The 21,471-nt window shown below is 38.4% G+C and overlaps 2 protein-coding genes across 2 annotated transcripts in view; one reads left to right on the top strand and one right to left on the bottom strand.

The window, feature by feature from the left end:
* galnt2 (UDP-N-acetyl-alpha-D-galactosamine:polypeptide N-acetylgalactosaminyltransferase 2) overlaps positions 1-16,681 on the top strand; it is a 111,890-nt gene extending 95,209 nt beyond the window's left edge. The window contains exons 11-16 of the mRNA XM_060852314.1: positions 1,310-1,436; positions 2,296-2,388; positions 7,817-7,900; positions 14,212-14,338; positions 14,832-14,951; positions 15,621-16,681. Of these exons, the coding sequence (XP_060708297.1) occupies positions 1,310-1,436; positions 2,296-2,388; positions 7,817-7,900; positions 14,212-14,338; positions 14,832-14,951; positions 15,621-15,776 (707 nt within the window). The 3' untranslated portion in view covers positions 15,777-16,681. The remainder of the gene's footprint in view (positions 1-1,309; positions 1,437-2,295; positions 2,389-7,816; positions 7,901-14,211; positions 14,339-14,831; positions 14,952-15,620) is intronic.
* Positions 16,682-19,734: 3,053 nt separating this feature from the next.
* pgbd5 (piggyBac transposable element derived 5) overlaps positions 19,735-21,471 on the bottom strand; it is a 68,683-nt gene continuing 66,946 nt past the window's right edge. The window contains exon 7 of the mRNA XM_060854898.1: positions 19,735-20,351. Within this exon, the coding sequence (XP_060710881.1) occupies positions 20,156-20,351 (196 nt within the window). The 3' untranslated portion in view covers positions 19,735-20,155. The remainder of the gene's footprint in view (positions 20,352-21,471) is intronic.

The following is a 21,471-nucleotide window of genomic DNA, read 5'->3' as shown; positions in this document are numbered from 1 at the left end:
AGACATGGGGAGAACATACAGACTCCACATAGACAGTCACCTGAGGCTGGAATTGAACTTGTGTCCCTGGTGTTGTGAGGTAGCAGTGCTAGCCATTGAGCCACTGTGCCACCTTTTGAACCACCATGCTGACCTCATTTATCACCTGTTTGCATATTTTCTTGATAGACCCCCTGACCTGACAAATGTGTTTTCAAATCTTTCCATGACATCATCTTCCCTCCCTGTTTCTGTAATCTCCAGCAATCTGAGGGCCCTTTGGGATTTCTGCAACTCCCCAATTTTGACCACTTGCACATCAACAATTATCATTGAGCCACTCATGTTGGCTAGGCTTTAAGCAAACTAGGCTTTAAGTTCTGGAATTCTTTTTTTAAACTTTTCCATTTTTCTTTCCCATCCCCCTTTAAAATGGGCTTTCGTGGTTATGTTTATATCACCTTACATGACTCAGTGTTTGATAAGACATCTGTAAATTGTCTCCAGCTGTTTTACACTGGTAAATGTGTGATATAAATACAAGTTATTATTGATGTGAACGGAACAAAGTCTAAGGGCTGGAATGCCACTGGACATTGCGAAGGTTATTGCCCTTCAAACAAAGTTCTGGACCTATAAAACTGTTCAGAATCATAAAGGGTATCACCAGTGAGAAACTATACTCATTGGGGAAGGAAGGGTGGAGAAACAAAGCTGAGTTCTACGGTAAATGGCAAAATAACCAGAGACAATATAATATTTTTTATGCAGCACATGTTTAGAATCTGGAATATGCTGCCTGAGAGTCTGTTAAAAGTGATTTGATCTTAGCTTTTAAAAGGTTATTGATAATTATCTGAGAAATAAAAATGGAAGATTTAGGAGATAAGATGGAGCAGCGGGTCTAGGTGAATTGCTGTTTCAAAGAATTACACAATGTGATGGGCTAGCCTCTTTCTGTGTTTCAACCAGTCCATGATTCTATAGTGGACTCCATCCTCTTCACCATTATTGTCAGCAGAGAGTTACATAAATTGCTGCATCTTGGCTAAACCACAATGATTTAAGCAATAATCAGACGAATCTCACTTGCTATTTTCTCCTGGACATTTTTGCCATTTGTACAGGATCATAAATATTGAGTCACCCATGTGTTATTGAACCAAGTTTTCCACGTTGTTAGGAAGATTTGTGATATTGTCATTGGTCCCTTTTTTTTGCCCAGCTATTGCAACTAAGTGAAAAAGATTGGAATGGGCATGGATAATGGTAAGCAAGAAAAATTTAACTATTTCAGTTAAATGTATTTTATCAATATCATGTCTTTCAGAAATTTCTTTTCGAGTGTGGCAATGTGGGGGCATCCTTGAAATCATTCCTTGTAGTCGGGTAGGTCATGTATTCCGCAAGCAGCATCCCTATACGTTTCCAGGAGGCAGTGGTACTGTTTTTGCAAGGTAAATATTTCTGTTAATTAAAATTTACAGCCTTATTTTCAATGCTTTAGCCCACTCTTCATGTCTGCAACTTCTTCCACTCCTGCAACCACTGGAGATCTCTACGTTTCTCCAATTCTGGTTTCTTCCAAGTCCCAGATTGGGATATGCAGTGAGTCAACGTCACCGTGAAGCAGATTGTTGATAGTGTGCAGTGAATCAAAATCGCTGTGAAGCGGATCGGGAGAAGTGTATAGCAGGTCATCATCCCTGAGAAGTGGACTGAAAGGATCATGCAGCAAGTCAGCACCAGTGTGAAACAATCTGGGTCAAGTGTTCAGCATTCAGCATGACTATGATGCAGACTGGGAGGAGTGTGCAGCAAGTCAGTGTTGTTGTGAAGCAGACTAGGTGTGCAGTGAGTCAATATCATTTGAGACTTGTAATCTCTCTTCTGTGCTTTAAACTATTCTGAGGTTTTTTGTTTTAGTCCTACATTTCAAGAAAGTCGTCAATATATTTATATTAAGTAGGAGTGCCAATCCTATAAGGCAGAGCGGAGCGCAGGTGCATCTGGACAATGAGCTAATTGTTGACAGTGTGGGCATGAGGGGATGAATGACCCACTCCTATTCCTGTGGTCTGATGTATGCCTTTATAATATTATTGTACTGATTTGATAATATTGTACAGTAATCAATTAATACTGTTCCAGTCCATCATATGTTCAGTAATACCTTTCAATGGTTCCATGAATGTAATCTGAATCTTTTTAATGAAATGTTCCTATTTTAACACTTTTTAAATTTTTATTAATTAGCTATTGGGTACTTGGCAGGAAATATTAAAAAAGAAGTGTTGTTTTATTTTTCTCTAAAAGAAATACACGCAGGGCAGCAGAAGTCTGGATGGATGAATTCAAAAATTTCTACTATGCAGCAGTGCCTTCAGCTCGGAATGTGCCATTCGGCAAGTAGGTAGCGTTCATCTCATGCCAGTTTACGTTTACTGTGTATCTTTTGCTCTGCTCCTTCAAAAGATGCAGTTAGGCTATGTTTATGTAACTTTGTTAGGAGTTGACTCCACTTGAATCCTTAATATTTACATCTACATTTTACATATTGATTTGCTTAAGACTCTGTTGAAAGGTAAATACGAATGCTTCATTGTGTTGATTCTGTAATAATTTGTAGTTTGTACCAGTGGTACAGAGACCTAAACTGCTACAGTATGCTTATCCAGTTTTGAAATTTTCAAGTTGCCATCAATCATAATGGCTTTTCTGGGGGATATGTTCTAGATTTTCCACTGTGAAGAAGTGTTTTCTGACATCACCCCTGAACAGTCTAGCTCAAATTTTAAGGCTGTACTCTTTGTTGTAGAGTCACTCACCAGACAAAATAATTTCTTGCCATCCTCCCTCTCTGAAACATCTTGATTATATCACTATTTAATTTTCTGTACTCAGAGAGTATGCAAGTCTAGTTTATGTCACCAGTCCTCATGATTTAATTCTTTTCTACCCTTTTTACTTAATTTTAGGAAGTTAATCTGTCAATAATAAGTAATATTAAGTGGGGCTGATTGCCAACTATTAAGACTCAGTAGTCACTGATGGTGGTAGTACGTGGATGATACCTATTTAGGGAACACTGATTTGATATATCCAGTGAAAAAAGAAAACTGGAAATCATTTTCCTGGAACTGAAAACACCATAGTTAGCAATCTAAAAATATGAAGTACTTTAGGTCAGTCGGTTCAGTAAGATTAGTAAGATTAATGAGTAGGAGGAGAAAAGTGTAGGAGAAAGAAAACAAATCATTATAAATCAAGGACCTATCATAACCCAGAAGATCTACCAGCGAACAGTGACATGGTTCATGTATGCAAGAATTACTAGATAAGAAAAAAAACATGATCCATCTAGTTCTCCTCCTGCCATTCTTTAGTTGCATTTTATAATAGTAATCTGGTTCAGTAATTCCCCTTTGGGGAAGGAAATCTGATCCTAAAAGTGAGACCCACAATAACTTTCTGAAATAACTTATCAAACCACTATGAAGAAAATCAAATCACACTAAGCCAGGCAGGCCACCTGGTATTAACCTAGACTGTAAAAGCAACAAATGCACATCCAATCCAATTGGCCTTGCAGAGTCTTTCACGCTAACGTCTGGGAACTTGTGCCAAAATTGGGAAAGCTAACCCATGAATTAGTTAAACAATAACTTGACATAGTTAAACCACCAAATTATATCTTAGAATCTTGAAACTGGACTCCATGAAGTCTCTCTTAACATCAGTTCAAACATGGACAAGGAGTCTGACTATCACCTTCTGGGAGAAAGTGAGGACTGCAGATTCTGGAGATCAGAGCTGAAAATGTGTTGCTGGAAAAGCTCAGCAGGTCAGGCAGCATCCAAGGAGCAGGAGAATCGACGTTTCGGGCATGAGCCCTTCTTCAGGAATGAAGAGAGTGTGCCAAGCAGGCTAAGATAAGAGGTAGGGAGGAGGGACTTGGGGGAGGTGTGTTGGAAATGCGATAGGTGGAAGGAGGTTAAGGTGAGGGTGATAGGCCCGAGTGGGGGTGGGGGCGGAGAGGTCAGGAAGAAGATTGCAGGTTAGGAAGGTAGTGCTGAGTTCGAAGGTTGGGACTGAGACAAGGTGGGGGAAGGGGAAATGAGGAAACTGGAGAAATCTGAGTTCATCTCTTGTGGTTGGAGGGTTCCTAGGCGGAAGATGAGGTGCTCTTCCTCCAGCCGTCATGTTGCTATGATCTAACGATGGAGGAGTCCAAGAATCAGCATGTCCTTGTTTGAGTGGGAGGGGGAGTTGAAGTGTTGAGCCACGGGGTAGTTGGGTTGGTTGGTCCGGGTATCCCAGTGGTGTTCTCTGAAACATTCTGCAAGTAGGCGGCCTGTCTCCCCAATAAAGAGGAGGCCGCAGCAGATGCAGTAAATGATGTGTGTGGAGGTGCAGGTGAATTTGTGGCGGATATGGAAGGATCCCTTGGAGCCTTGGAGGGAAGTAAGGGGGGAGGTGTGGGCGCAAGTTTTGCATTTCTTGCGGTTGCAGGGGAAGGTGCCGGGAGTGGAGGTTGGGTCGGGTCACCTTCTGGCCTCCCTCAACTTAGGAATAACCACCTCCTTGTTTGGAAGAAGAACTTCATTGTCTATCATCTAGGGTGGCTGAGGGGGCCTGGAGCACATAGTCAAAAAACAACATGAGGGAGAAAGCTACTTGACATTGTCCTCCTCAGTTTACCTCTTGCAAATTCATCTGTCCATGACAGAATTGATAATAACCGTTCCATCTTCACGTGAATATCAAAGTCCTATCTTTTCATTGAGAACACAGACTTCCACCTTATGTAGCTCTACCATCATCCTATGTGTGACTACTTGAGAACAGACCTTGCAGCTCAAAACCATGTATTCATGAGGTGCTGTAGGTGATTAGCAGTAGTAGAATATATGAAACACCATGGTTTGGCCTTTCTCTCACTGTACCATTACTTCAAATTAGAGAGTCCTGAATCAATAAAGGGTGGAGTAACATGAGGCATGCCTTAAAATGAGGTGTTAATCTGGTAAACATACAATACCAGACTCCTTAAGACGTGGGCAATTAATAGAGCTAAAGTGATCCCATAATTAGACCAAAGCTCTATAGTTCTACCATACCTGTTCATGAATGGTTGCGGACAAATAATGGGAAGAGAATGTTCCACAAACATCCCCATGTTTAAAGATGAAGAAACCCAATAGGTCAGTACAAAGGACAAGTCTGATGCATTTGTAACCATTTCCAGCCAGAGGTTCTGAGTGGGTGATCCACTTCCACCCTTTCCTTAAGTTCCCAGTATCACAGACATCGTACCCTTCAAGTTGCATGCATGCAGACATTCCAGTATTGCTGACTAATTGCAGCATTGACTCAGGGTACCAGAAGGTGCTGCTGTGCAAGAGCTCCAAAAGCCCATGCAACTGGTGATAAAATTAGTGCGAATGCTGATCACAGATGCCTGATTTTAACCAATTCAGTTCATTTCATGTGATATTGAGAAAAGGCTGAAGTCTTGTGCCCAGAATTAGCCCCTTAGCCACATTGTTGAAGCACAGCTACTACATTGGTTTCTACCTAATAATTTGGAAAATTGCCTGTGCTGTCGAACAACAGCTGGCAAATCCACTCCAGTCAGTTACCACCCCTTAGTCTGCTGTCAATAACCAGCTAAGTTATAGATGGTATTAACTGATGTTCAGTTTGTTCTGCCAGGACCATCACTCCAGTCTTCATGGTTGCCTTGGTCCAGATATGGACAAAAGAGTAAATTTTAGAAGTGAGGCGGTACTGACTGCCCATTATATCAAGGCTGAATTCTACAAAAACTGCAATTGAAGAGAAACAAGTAGGAAATTCTATGCTGGCTGAAGCCATGCTTAACAGAAGAAAGCAAATCTTTTCAGCCCAAGATATTGTGCCCTTAAACCGCCCATCTTCAACTGCTTCACTGCTGACTCTTCTGTCCTCCATAAGGCCATATGTGTGAATGCTAACTGAGGTAACACAAAGGTAATTAGGGATGGATAATAAATGCTGGCCTTGTTAAACAGGCATTCCATGAACGGCCCTGGTTGCTTGTAAGTACTCTTGACGAGACCTCTGATGTCATGCTAATCTATCATATGCCATCTGCACCCTCTCCGTGACATGCATCATCTAACTGCAACTAGGCCAACCTCTTTCTCTTCTGTCCACTTCTTTGTCCTTTAGAAGAGGTCTCTGTGGTTTTTCAGTTCTAAACAAATGGCTAAAAAACTGACATTTTCATTTCAGGATGTCTCTTTTTCAGAGTTTTTTTTCCCTTTTGCAAATTATTTGTCTTGTGATTTGTATATGAAATTTTTAGCATGCTTCTTAGCATCCATATTTCAGAGGTCTGTATATTTTCCATATACTTTTGCTTATTGTCAAGGTTTCTGAGGCATTCATGAAAGTGTACCATGTTTGAGTTTTGTTTCCTTGTGACAAATTTGTCATCTTTGTTGTTAACACACCCTTAAACTTCATGTTTTCTTTGAACTGGCATTACTTTTGTCTTTCATAGTTGATGTATAGTCTAAACTTTGAGATTTTACTTGACCAACAATATTTTGTTGGGCCTGTTCTGATTCTGCACTTTTGTGCTGTGGTGTTAGCATATTTGTTATATTCTTGCCTCAATGTATACACCAGGAGTGCATCTAATTCTTTGAATACTTATTTCTTTGTATATAGATTGAATTTTTGACAAGTGTACACAGCCTTGTCAGACACCTCTCTTCACTTTTTGAAATAGGTCTAATTTTAACTCCCCCTGCTTGATATCCACTATTTGTGCTCAATTTAGGCTCTGGATAAATCTCATCTTTACATCAATGTTGCATTTCAGCCACGTGTCTACCATGATGTGATAAACACTATCAGATACTTTTCATAGGCTATGAAGTAAATGTTCTTGTCTAATTCTAGATATTTATCGAAAATTGTTTTTAGATTAGGTACCATCCCTTATTTCTACTCAGGTCTAAATCCAGACAGTGTTTCATCAATCTCTGCTTCAATGCGTTATTATTTATATTTAGGCAAACATTAGGTGCTTCAAGTGACTTGAGACATTGATTATTTATTAAATTACCTAAGAAACCTCAAGCAATGTAGTGCAGTCATTTTAGAACAAGTAACTTAATGAGTTATCTCATTAAAGTGATCTTGAAAATAATGATGGAAAAAAAGTGCATTTGAAGCAGAGATCCCATGAACAAAAAAAATTCACAAAGTTGTTGGTTAATCATTGCAATTAATCTCCATTAAGTTCAGTCTCGCGGCAAAGAAAATAATGGAGGTTCAAAGTGACCTCATCTGGCTAACAATACTCTGGGTTTTATAAACCATTTCAATTTTAATTTGTCTCTATGACCTGTTTCAAAGGCGCAAATAACAGCAAGCTTTTGCTATTGAAGAATACTGAACTACATTTTGGAATTACATTTCTTTTTGTTAATTAATGATAACATTTCGAATTTGACTTTACAGTAGCACTGCAAATGTGATGCTAAACTGAGTCTGTATTTCCTCCCTTTGAATGGAAAAGATCCAAATGGCATTATTTCAAGATGACCAAGAACTGTCCCTGGTGTCTTGAACAATATTTCTTCCTGAATGAACATCATTAATGTAAAGTATCTGATGATTATCATATTGTTTGTGGGTGATTTCTGTGCACAACTTAACTGCCATGTTTCCTATGTTACAATGTGACCGAACTTTAAAAGTACTTTATTAACTGTTAAAGCACTTAGGGGTTTCCTGAGGATGTGAAAGGTGCTAAAGAAATGTTTTCATTTTGTTCCCTCAGTATTCAGAGCAGGTTAGAATTGAAGAAAAAACTGGCCTGTAAACCATTTAAGTGGTACTTGGAAAATGTTTATCCAGAGCTAAGGTAGGTTACACATTCAGTTCTGAATAACTGATATCCCTAGCACTGAAAGCTTGTTACCCCCATTGTCTGCTACATTTCTATACCATAAAGAGCTTTGAATAAGTTTCAAGCAATTAATCTCCACTGTTCACAGAAATTCTTTCTCAAAACACTTCTGAAATAGAATCAGAACCTCATTTCCTGACAGAGATTTTACGTACTGCAACACTTATATACTTTCAAGAGATCTTCACAGTAACAGGCAAACTTTTGTCTGAAGAAGTCCTTGTTATGTTTTTTTAACATCAGTGTCCATTGTTTATTGGTGTTTACATGAATGTGATTTGAGTAAAAAGTGAGGTCTGCAGATGCTGGAGATCAGAGCTGAGAATGTGTTGCTGGTTAAAGCGCAGCAGGTCAGGCAGCATCCAAGGAACAGGAAATTCGACGGTTTCCTGATGAAGGGCTTTTGCCTGAAACGTCGAATTTCCTGTTCCTTGGATGCTGCATGAACGTGATTTGACCAATTTGATTGACATTGGTATATTGGGTTAGCACTATCACAAGGAACAGGAAATTCGACGTTTCGGGCCAGAGCCCTTCATCAGGAATGAGGAGAATGTGCCAGGCAGGCTAAGAGCCTGCCTGGCACATTCTCCTCATTTCTGATGAAGGGCTCTGGCCCGAAACGTCGAATTTCCTGTTCCTTGGATGCTGCCTAACCTGCTGTGCTTTAACCAGCAACACATTTTCAGCTCTGATCTCCAGCATCTGCAGACCTCACTTTTTACTTAGCACTATCACAGACATTAACTGTACCATTGACATCTACCTGACAATGTGGAAAATTGCCAAAATATGTTTTATACACAAAAGGCAGGACAAGCCCAATCAGTACACTCTCGATCCTCCTTAAAATGATGGAAAGTGTCATCAATAGTGTTATAAAGCAACACTTGCTAAACAATAACCTGCTCAATGATATTTAATCTGGGTTCCATGGCGGCCACTCAGCTCCTGACCTCATTATATTGTTAGTTCAAACATGGACAAAAATGCTGAATTTCAGAGATGAGGTAAGAGTGGCCGCCCTAGGTTGTATTTGACTGAGTGTGGCATCAAGGAGCCCTAGCAAAACTGGAGTCAACAGGAATCAATGGTAAAATACTCTCTAATTGGATTCATGCCTGGCCAATAGGAATATGGTTGTGGTTGTTGGAGGACTGTCATCTCGCTTCCAAGATATCTCTGCAGGAGTTCCTCAGGGTAGTGTCCTAGGCCCAAACATCTTCATCGATGGCCTTCTCTCCATCATAAAGTCAGAAGCGGGGTTGTTGGCCAATGATTGTGCAATGTTCAGCACCATTCTTAACTCCTCAGAAACTGAAACAGTTCATGTTCAAATGCAACAAGATCTGAACAATGTCCAGGCTTGGGTTGGAAGGTGTCAAAATACATTTGAACCACACATTTGCCAGGCAATGACCTTCTCCAATAAGAGAATATCTAGCTGCTGCCCCTTGACATTCAATAACATTACTATCACTAAATCCTCTGCTGACAGCATCCTGGGGGCTGCCATTGACCAAAAACTCAACCAGACTCTCCACATTGACTACAAGAGCAGGTCAGAGGCTAGAAATATTGTGGCAAGTAACACCTCCTGACTCCCCAAAGCCTGTCCACCATCTACAAGGTACAAATCAGGAGTGTTATTGAATATTCCCCACTTGTCTGGATGGGTACAGTTCCAACAACACTCAAGAAGCTTGACACATTCCAGGATAAAGTAGCCTACTTGATTGGTACCACGTGCACAACTCTTTCCACCACTGATGCTTATTAGCAGCAGTGTGTACTAACTACAAGTTGCACTGCAGAAATTCACTGAAGACCCTGACACAGCACTGTCCAAACCCATTGTCACTTACATCCAGATGGATAAGGACAGCAGATGCATGGGAACACCACCACTTGCAAATTCTCCTCCAAGCCAATCACGATCCTGACTTGGAAACATATTGCCCTTCCTCTTCCCTTCCTAGCAACATTATGGGTATATCTATAGCAAATGGACTGCAGCAGTTCAAGAAAGCAGCTTACCACTACCTTCTTGGAAGCTATGAATGGGCAATAACTGCTATACATAGTGATTTGTATCCCACGCCATTGAGCTGAGAACTCAAGCACACAAAAAGACAATTGAATTTGTTTGTTGCAGCATTCAATGGACCTTAGCATGATATGAGCCAGTAACATGCACAGCTGCTTCTGCTGAAAATAAATAGGATACTTAAGAAGCAACTTCAGAATTAAAGGACAAAGAAAATTTACAGCCCAGGAACAGGCTAAACCTATTGCCTAATTCCTAAGCATCTGTATCACTCTGCTCCCCACTTATTCATGCATCTGTCCAGACACACCTTAAATGAATCTACTGTGTCTGCCTCTACTACCTCTGTTGGCAACACATTCCAGGCACCTACCACTCTCTGTGTAAAGTACTTGCTATGTATAACCCCCTTAAAGTTTTCACCTCTCACCTTGAACACATGTTACTGTTTAATACCTCTCGTTATTGAATCCCTCACCCTGGGAAAAGGCTTATCTCTATCTACCCTGTCTATACCTTTCATGATTTTGTAGACCTCAATCAGGCCCCCCCCCGATCTTTTTTCTAATGAAAACAACCATAACCTACTAAACCTTTCTTCATAGCTAGCACCTTCCATACCAGAAGAATAAATAAATAAAGAAGTTTGCCCTTTGATAATGTATGCATCTGCCCAGTTTAAATAGGAGAGACTGGAATAACTCAGTTGACAACATACAGCTTCTATTTTTCATTCATAGCAACACATTTGAGTACGTTTGAGGCACTTAATGTTGGAGTGTTATGTACATAACAGTTTTATTGATATACAGAACATTTCCAGAAAACAGTCACACCAGATTTGAAATATTAACTCTGTTTCTCTCCCCACACATGCTGCCAGTCCTATTGGGTTTTGCCACTGTTTTCTATTTTTGTTTCAGACTGCCAGCATCTGCAATATTTTGCTTTTATCACAGAGACAGCAGCTTTAGTTTTCGATATCTTTCAAACACTCTCAAGAGCAGTTGAAAATCATCCTCTTATATATGCATTAAATTTCATCTACATCAAAGATACATGTCGTAAATAAGACTTTTAATCCCAAATACTTTGAAGGCAGTATATTGACCCAAACAGTTGCAGTGGCACAGTTCAAAGATCCTTTCCTCAAACAAAACTTTGACTTAATTGTTTTTGACACCATTGAAAATATGACTATCTTAACATTATCTTTTTATACTGTGGTTAATAGGTCCCTTTACCTATTTATTATTCATTCCCTCAAAAGTATACCTCAATAGCTTATGACAGACTTCATTACTGTCCCTGAATTCTATGCTCAAACACTTATACACAATGTTCAGACACGAAAAGCAAAAACCAAGTAATGCTTTTATGGTACTTTACATCCACCTTGTTCATCTTGAGAAGTCAGTTGCTCTGAGACATTATGAACTTTGATTGTTAACCCTTAATCACCAACATTAGCGTTCAACATATAACTCCTGAGAACATGTAGCAAGAGCTGGCTTTGGTAAAGTGGACATCGAACTTTTACTGTTTTGCATTTGGTATGGAAGAAAGGAAGAAAGAAAGATATCCAAATTAAATCTGACTGTGCTTTCTATTGGGTGGTTACACTGCACAGAGAAAAGCTTAACAATAAGTAGTCACACCACCCTCTACAGAAAATGATACAAAGAGAAATAACAGATTTAAAAAGCACCAGATGTATGGTGAGAGACGCAAATAGAAAATGACAAAACTCTAGCCAGAGAGACAATAGCCAACCTCCTGGACAAGCAGAACAGACAACATGCCAAGGAATCTATCAACAAGGACTGCATACTCGAACTACTAGACCTGTGTTTGACGATGCACTTTACATTTAACAACCAAATATATGAATAGACCAATGGAACACCTATGGGCTCACCCATCTCTGGGCTCATAGCAGAAGCTGTGATGCAAAGACTGGAACAAACAGCCCTCCCACAAATCCAACTCAAACTCTGGATCAAATACGTAGACAATCCTATTACCATTAAGAGAACAGAAATTGAGATCACACACTGGATTATCAACACCATGCTCACAGGGATCAGATTTACGAGAGAGGAGAAAACCAGCAATCAACTCCCAATCCTGGATGTGATGATCGAAAGAATACAGAGTGGTGAATGCACTACAAGTGTACAGGAAAGCCACACACTCTGATCAGGTCCTGCACTGTAACAGCAACCACCCGAACATGCACAAGAGAAGCTGCATTAGCACGTTGTTCGAAAAGGCTACAACACACCGCAGCACTCCCGACCTACGAAGGGAAGAAGAAAAACATTTCAACGGAGTATTTGCCAAGAACGGATATCCCTGCAACAGAAAATGCGATGAGGACATATTGAATGGCGGTGCAGGCTCGAAGGGCTGAATGGCCTACTCCTGCACCTATTGTCTATTGTCTATTGACATGTCACGACCTAACTCACTAGCAACACTACCTTACATAAACAAATTTCAGAACTGATAGCCAGGCTTCTGACATGGGATACATAACAACCCATAAATCTACAGCCACGCTCAGATGACTCACCAGGACCAAAGACCCTCTACCAACATATGCAAGACAAATATAATTTACAAGATTCCTTTCAACGACTGCATGAAACACCAAATTGGACAAACAGGCAGACGACTAGCAATCAACATCCATGAACACCAACTAGCCACTAAACGCCACGACCAGTTGTCCCAAGTAGCCCCACGCACACGTGACAATGACTGGGACAACACAATGATAATAGGACAAGCCAAACAGAGAACAGCAAGAGAATTTGTAGAAGCATGGCACTCATCCATCGACTCCCATCAACAAGCACATAGATCTAGATCCAATATATCGTCCACTACAACAAGCAACCGGAAGTAGCAGGAATGGAACCAAGTAAATTCAAGAAGACACAGTACAGCAGTGCGTCACAGGACGCTCCAAAACATTGAAGAGGTCACTGAGACAGGGGATGAAACATCTGCAAATCAACTTCCCAGCTCAGCGAACGTATCCAGAACTACAAGTAAAGATTAAAGAATATAAAGAAGGTGCTAGTTAAGGGGAATGTTGTAAAAGGTCAGGTAAAGAAATAGAAGGTCACAGTAGAACCAGAAGTGCTGCCTAACCTGAATTTTATCAGCACTTTCTGTTTTTATTCCAAATTTCCAGGATCAATATTTTTGATTAGTACTTACCTTTTGTAAAATTGCGTCCACCTTTTAGTTTTACAATTCCTGTAAAAAGAAATCTCCTTACCACTCTGCAGTTCTTATTCTTATTGCCATAATTTATGTGTGTGTCTGTGTGCCTGTGTTTATTTTTTTATCCATGTAGATATCACATTTTTGTCTCTGCATTTTGGTACCTGTTTTAAAAGGAATAAAATAGAAACTGAATACTGAAAATGTGGTATGGCAGGGAAAGAGATACATGAGTGATTGGTGACCATTTTTGGCAGTTGAGCCAGATACTATATACCACACAAGCCAGGACCTTTTGTACAATACTGTGTCATTGATTGCATGTAGTTCATGGCAGGAAGAGAGTCCTCACCAACCTGAGGAGAACCTTTGGATGAACTCATGGTACATGCACGCACAAAAACACACTTCCATGAATAGATATACATAGGTATACAAACAACCACAGCGACACTGTGTACAGACATGCCGGTCTTGAGGGCAGTTATATTAATTTTACCCATAATAAAATCTTTGCCGTTTGTGCTCGCTGAGATTTAAGTCCCAATAAGAAGGATATTCTTTCTCATTTTTGGAAGAGTCATTAAAATAAGGCCCATCTTTCTTCTTGGCTACATAACCCCACAGCAATATTCAAAGAGAAGGATAATTTTCTTTGGTACCCTAATACTTACCCTCTAAAAATTATTAAAAACAGATGCATTGTTCATTGTTACCTTGTCTTTGTAGTTTCATTTGTGTAAGTTGGCTGACACATTTTCTAAGTGACTGCAATTCAAATCAAAAATTTCATTGATTTCAAAATGCTTTGGGATGTGAAGAAGTTGTGATAAGTGATTACAGAGTCGTATTGAATACAGCATGGAAACAGACCCTTCAGTCCTTGCTTTCATGTATAGTTTGGTGTTTTGTTCATATATGTATAAGCTATCCAATTCAGTTTGTTCACGTGCTATAATAATAACTTTGTTGTTTCTTTTTTTAGGGTCCCTGATCACCAAGATATTGCTTTTGGAGCTTTACAACAAGGTTCCAATTGCCTGGACACACTGGGCCACTTTGCAGATGGTGTTGTGGGTGTCTATGAATGTCACAATGCAGGAGGCAATCAGGTATGCAGTTATTTCATTATTCCTGATTAATGATTTAAGTTTTACTTTGCAGTGCATTAAATCGCTAATTCCTATGGTAAAGAGGGTTGTCTTTACACAGGGCTGTCTTTCCAATTCATCTTAATCCGTCTTTATTGCCTCCCAGAAGACATTGAGTTGACCATTTAGTCAGGTAATAAAATTACATGTAGTTCCAGACTGGGTAGGAAAGACAGATTTGATTCCCTGAAGGACATTAATTAAACCAGTTGGCTTTTCACATTATGACATCTTTCCCTGTCACTCCTTTGTGGTGTCTGTTCATAAATCATTAGATTTAATTAATTCAATTACCTAACTTGCTATGGTGAGCTTTTGATTTACTGTGCGTTTGGGTTGCAGGTCTCCTGTTGTGCAGAGGAGAAGAATATTCAGAGAAAGAAATATATGTCAGTCTTGTACTGAAACATACATTCAGTCCTTACTCTGTTTTCTTTCTGCTTTTTTTTATCAGGAATGGGCACTAACAAAAGGCAAATCAGTGAAACATATGGATTTGTGCCTTACTGTGGTCGACCGGGTGGCTGGTTCTCTCATAAAGTTGCAAGGATGCAGAGACAATGACAGCAGACAGGTAGGTAAACAGTATTGTAATAGCAGGTGATTATAATGGTGCTTGTTATTTATTGCTCAAACTTTTAATCATAGCATTGTGAAAAATTAGAAACTGTTTTACTGTTTCAAAATATTTATAGATTTCATAGAGTGCAGTACAAACAACCCCATTCTGAGAAGCTTGCATGCAAACAGTTCCCTGGCAATTGTCTGTTCAGGCAGTTCACCCCTCACAGGTAAATAAAGTTTCCGCTGAGTGAAACTATCCTGGGTCTAGCAATCATTGTCTAATTTTTACTTTGTTTCAAGATTATCCCTCTACTCCTCAATTGTTTGCTTACATTAAGGACAGAGATATCTATTGTCTCTACAATGCTCTTATACTCTTGTGACCAATATAGAATTTAAGAGAAACTTTGTTAGCCAGAAAGTGGTGAAACTTGTTATAACAAATAATTGAGATGAATGGCACAGATTCAAGAGAAAGCCAAATAGACAAAGAGTAACAAACATATTAATTTTATGTGGTTTGAAGAACACACGAGTAGGTGGAGGCTTCAGTGGAGCATAAGACTAGAACAGTTTGGCCAAATGATCTGTTTCTGTGTGATAAATACCATGTAATTTTGAGCTGAACTTATCATGTACTTTTCATGATAACCAATTCCTGTTTGATATTCTTTTACAGAAATGGGAACAAATTGAGAATAACTCAAAACTAAGGCATGTGGGCAGCAATCTTTGTCTTGACAGTCGGAACACCCGGAGCGGCGGACTCACTGTAGAAGTCTGCAATCCATCCCTTTCACAACAGTGGAAATTCACTCTTAATTTACAGCAGTAATAGATATGGACCATTAAATTTTGGAACTTTCAATGTGGACAATATTTAAATTGGTAAATCAAGTTTGCATTCAACCATATACCTCGATTTTTGAAAGAGTTCCATATTACATCTTTCTTTGAATTAATGTATCGAGTGTCTAAACTTGTTGGTTTCAATTACTTTATAAATGTATATTATTTCTTTTCAATTAGCAAAGTCCCTTCCCTTCTGATCTTAAATAGGACGGTACACACACATTTCCATCACAGCAAGAATCATTTCAGTCCTTCTGTTGTGGAAGTTTCCCAAATAAGAATTTCTGTTCTATAGGAAATGCACTGCACTGAAAATAAAGGCTGCTTATGAGGACATCAAACATTTGCGCCTTTAAAGAAGGTGGTGTCCAGCTCTGTACTGTTTCAAAATTCACATTAGTTTTTATGATTAATTTTTGTATTGACTATTGTCCAAATGCAAAGCTACTGTGTCTTTCTCTGATGTTCAGTTTTTTGCTGTGGTGTACAGATGCCACAACTGTAATTCAGCATATGATGAGTTTTGTAAGCCATGAAGAATTGATTAAAAAAGGCAAGAACGATGTTGGAAAGCTAAACGATATCCAAAAAAAGTCACGTGCTCTTCTTGCATTTTATGTCTATGTTACATTCAGCTAAATCTCAGCACTTTTCTTATTTCTTTCTGTGCCCGGGGTAGGTGGGTGTGGGGAGGTATAACATCGCAATTACAAGGCACTAACACTTGCCAAGTGTTATTTAATGGATCAAAGTCAGTTGACAACTCAAAGATATTTTATATTTATTATGTAAGTAGCTGTGTTAAGAGACTAATGCACCAACATCATTCCTTTCATTTGTGATTCCAGCTTGCACTTTCTGTAAAATCATCCAATAATTGACCAGCGAGGTTATTCTACATTGATTTTTCTTTTCAAATGATGTCTAACATGTGCCTTTCTTATTCCAGGTTAATTAACAACAAAAATATAATTCCAAGGTGATCATAGTGCACCCATGCAGTGGCAGTATTTTTTCATTCTATTTATATCTGTCATTTGTAGGTTTATGGGAATTGTTTTCTAAATTGATTGCTAAGTGTACTGAAAGCAGTAGGAAATTTAAATAAAATGGTTGTGTTCCTCTGCCTTCCAACTCACTTCTGCTAATAGATATCAATATTTTAGTATCAATTTTCTGTAAAGTCTTATTTCATTTATATTTATTTAGTTTATCAAATTGATGACTATCTTGTCAGGCTACACCATGCTAAGATTTAATGAGCACAATGCAATAAGTGTCTGGCACAACCAGAATATCAAAGGATGATTGAAATGAGAAACATCTGTATCTCTTGTCCCTCCAAACCCTCTCACTTATGCCCTTATCCACCTATATCTGTCACTTTATTACTTTTTTTCCTATCTTGCCTCAGTCTCTGCTTCTCTGACTGTACTATGTCTTTGTGTGAATGGACAGACAATGACTTTATTACCAACTTTAAAAGTATAAACTGTGTGTAGTGAAACATCCAAGTTCTTCTTGGAAAGAAAAATTTTACTGCTGCTGAACATGGGGTTTGATGTTAGTTTTCAAATAAAATGTTTACATGCCACAGTGTGCCAAAGTTCATTACGTAGTAAGAAGTGTCATCCTCTTCATCTTTGACTATCTTAACATTTTAAATACTACAACTATTTCCTTCTAATAAAGTCCCATTTTTAAAAAGCTTTTGCAATTCCCAAAATGCAAAGCTTGGTGGAGAAACGTAAATATCAGTGTTTATCTCCAAATAACATCAGACTTGCTTTTGCTGAGAAGTAATGTGACTATTGATTTTTTTTGTGTAAATGTCTGTAATTTCTTTTCTCAATTCTGATTCTTAACTTTTGTAAAGAGTAATGTTAGTGTTTTGTGCAACTGTCACTATAGAGTGTTTGAACGATGCCAAGTGTCATTTCATAATGACTCTCCCTACATTTTTTTCTCACTAATCTACAAAGCATGATCTTACACATACTTTTTAAATAGATGTGATGGAAAGCATCTTTGAAATTGAATTAACTTTAATAAACTTTATACCTTTAAATTCCAATTTTTCATGTTTTATATAACAAAAACTTTAAAATACGGAGGAAAATCTTGCACTTTTCGTCCTTTGGGACATCCCAGGGTTGTGATGGATCTCTCCTATCCAAAGTACTTTGAAATGTTCTCACTGCTTTAATATGTAGTGTTTGCACACAGTAAAGTTCTCCAGATGATGTTGTGCTAATGATGAGATAAAACTTGATGCGTTGAGAGATTATTAGTGGCCAGAAATTCAGTGCTTCTTAAAATAATGTTATGATATCAAGGGTTCTGTGGTGAATACAGATCCAAAAGATGACACTACTGACAGTGTTGCGCTTCCTTGATATTGTACTTGTAGATTCTGTACTCAACAATCTAAGGATGTGACTTACACTCAGGTGATCATTGTCCAATGAGCCAAGATAGACTCCACACAATTTGAATTCTTGATATTAGATCAATTTTTCATAGTATATACAACACAACATTTACTGTTCAAAATGAAACATTCAACAGTGATGAATCTCAAGTAGTTATTTCTTGACCCTTCGTATAATAGAATCCTTTGTACAACTGAAGAGAAAAATGCAAGACTACCTATCTATAATAATCCTCTTTTGCATTGCACCCATCTATTCACTCAACCATCTCCAAGTTCTCATGCCTTGCTACTGGTTGCCTTTTTATGATATCCACTAACAATCCTTACTCTTTCACAATCAATCAATCATTCAGTAATCCCCAGTAAGATAAGCAAATTAATTACAACTATAGATGTGCTGTAACCAAATGCCCAAGCTGTTGAAGTGACACTACTGAAATAGCTTCTTCATAATGGTTAGTGCCTCATTAAACATCAATATAACAGCACCCTTTAATAGGAGTATACTATAACTATCCTGTTGCTAAAGGTGTCCTCATACTGTGTTTGAGAACTATTAGACATGTAAAGTTCAGAGCCCTACTGGTACTTAAGTTGGATTCCCAATTCTGACCATATTTTTCTTGTCCCAGAGAGATTGTGCAAGTGAGACATTTATGAGGAGAATGTCTCATAATATTGTCTTAACTACTTCTCACTCACTTTATTACAGAAAGAATAAGTTATATGTACAATTTTCCAGGATCACTTTATTGTAAATTGTAACATACATCATTTTAAATACAACATATTTAATATACAGGGCACTTTTATTGAGACACATTGCTTGATAAAAATCAAAGAAATAGGATATGGACCCCACATGAAAGCGGACAGTAACTCTGCATGCTGTGTCCAAATCAGATTTAGAATTGCACAATATCCTTCATCCACTCTATAATTATACAGTTCATTTAGGGATACATTCCACTCGAGCAGTCAAATCCTCCAACTGTAAAGCTTGCAAGACACTTGTAGGAAAGAGTTTCATCAAGATAAATCATCAATTGTATCAACACAATCGTACATCTATCATAATCCAGATGCATCTAACTGCTTTGCTGAGCTGACTGACTGAGCTTCAATAATCCAACACCAAAAGGGTGTAGCTTATTTCATTGTAAACTACCTCCATGTAATGTCCTAAGGATTTAGCATTCTAAGCAACAACTTCTAATCCTTTGCAGTGATAAAGAACAGTCAGTGAATAAACAACTTATGATTGGTGCAGCATCCAGTAAATGCAGTACATCCCACAGACTGAATTCTGAACATGATATAATAGCTAGTTCAATGTAAACATTCAAAATGCATAATAAGTCTTTGTAATAAATATCTATACAGGGCTGTTAGATTGTACAATGTAGTGAATTATTAGGTGCTAATGTATTATGGAACAATTAGTCATTAAGTTTCATACTTTTGGAAAAAAGAAAGTTACAAGATTGCTTGCAATGATGTTACTTTTCCAGGGGTGTACAATTTGAATATAAAAAAAAGTGTACATTTTACTTCTCCACATATATAAAATGCCACAATTAGACCACAATTCAAAGATTATGCTATTGTTCCAGTTCTATCCAAGTTGAACACTTCATTCAATTTTGCAGAAGTAATTACATCAAAAGGTAGGTTACATTTGGATTTTCCAGGTCGTTTTAAATGGCAGTACCAGTCTCCAGATTCCTTGCAAATAGTGTTGTGGTCTTCAGTTGGCCTTGCTGTTCCATGGCAGAACTGGGAATTAAAGGATATACTTGCTGCAAATTTCAAGGAAAAGCTGGACAGCGAGAATAATGTTTGATGGTTATGACAAGAGTGTGAAATGTTGTTTAGCCCTGTGAATGCAGTGCAACAATTTGACCTTGGCACCTATGCTGCCAATGTTATCATTCCAAGGGGAATTGTTCCTCAATTCCAAGCAACTCTTTGACCAGTTTTTCACCAAACTGTACCCGTGTGTAGCGCCTGACTAGATATGCCTCTGACATCTTGTACAAGATGTATGAATTATTGACAGCAATACTGAGAACAAACCAGAACACTTGCTGCCAGGTCTTGTTTGCCTTGTGTGATATAAAGTACCTGTGAAGGGAACAAACACAATTATAAAAGCATATGAGTGCGTACATACAGGAAAACTATCCCAATTGGCAGGAAGCTCTGCAGTCTAAGAACATGGATTTGAGATAATTAGTTTAAGAAAAAGGGACAGATTAGAATTTGATCAATACTGTGAGATGTCATGCTCTCGTGGGATTGAACAGAAGAATCTATTAATCAAATTAAAAGTTTGTGTCCAGACTGCCCTGGAATAACATTCCATTTTCTCAACTGAGGAATGTTACTTCTGAACGTGGACGAATAAAAGCTCTTGCTGATTTGTTCATTAGTGTCCTTAAGTAAGGTTGATTTAACACATCCTGCTTGGGATAGTTTACTGGGGTAATTCAATCAACACCAGAATGCATTATACTTTCTTTAAACAGAGATGACTCACAAGGGCGGAGATGAACACAACCACTAAGAGATTGCATTATCAGACTCAAAATTTAACTCTAATTTGGGTCATAAAAGGGGCTGGATAGTAAACACTTGTTAGCACTGATGTTTGTTGAGGTCAAACTAGCTCCATCAGTTTTCTCTGCTAAATCTAGCTCTTTCATTCCAGTGCCTCTTATTTGTGTACGAAGTCAAGGAGAAGAAATAGATTTCCGTGTTGGAGGACTAATATCAGATCCTGGAGGCTGGGAAGGAAAGGTTACAGTTCTGATATGAGACTGCAATTTCTAAGACACATCATTTTCTAGTTATGGTCAATTTAATTGAAGCTTGATTATATTCAATTAGCATAATAATTGAGACAATATAAAGAGCATCAAGACTAAAAGCCCAAGATTCCTTATGAAATCTAGATAACAGAAAAGATTCAATAACAATTCACCAGAAAATACTTGGAACAAGCAGCTGCTGTCTCAGGACATATAAATGTTAGGGATATCAGATTCATTCAGGGTTGCAAGAGAAATGGAGGAAGGTATCACTAACTTGTCATTACAATTCGTTTCAAAAATTGGATAAATCACAACATGCATTCCACCTCCTCTCTACATTGCCCAGCAATGCTTTCAAAGTATCCTTCAAACATTTGGTTATGTGAGGCGGTCAAGCCAACACCCTAGTTATTTCTTGCTATATTTTGTAT

This window comes from Hemiscyllium ocellatum, chromosome 3, assembly GCF_020745735.1.
Source record: "Hemiscyllium ocellatum isolate sHemOce1 chromosome 3, sHemOce1.pat.X.cur, whole genome shotgun sequence".
Taxonomy (NCBI): domain Eukaryota; kingdom Metazoa; phylum Chordata; class Chondrichthyes; order Orectolobiformes; family Hemiscylliidae; genus Hemiscyllium; species Hemiscyllium ocellatum.
Note: the sequence above shows the minus strand (reverse complement) of the source record. Positions and strands in the feature narration are given on the sequence as shown.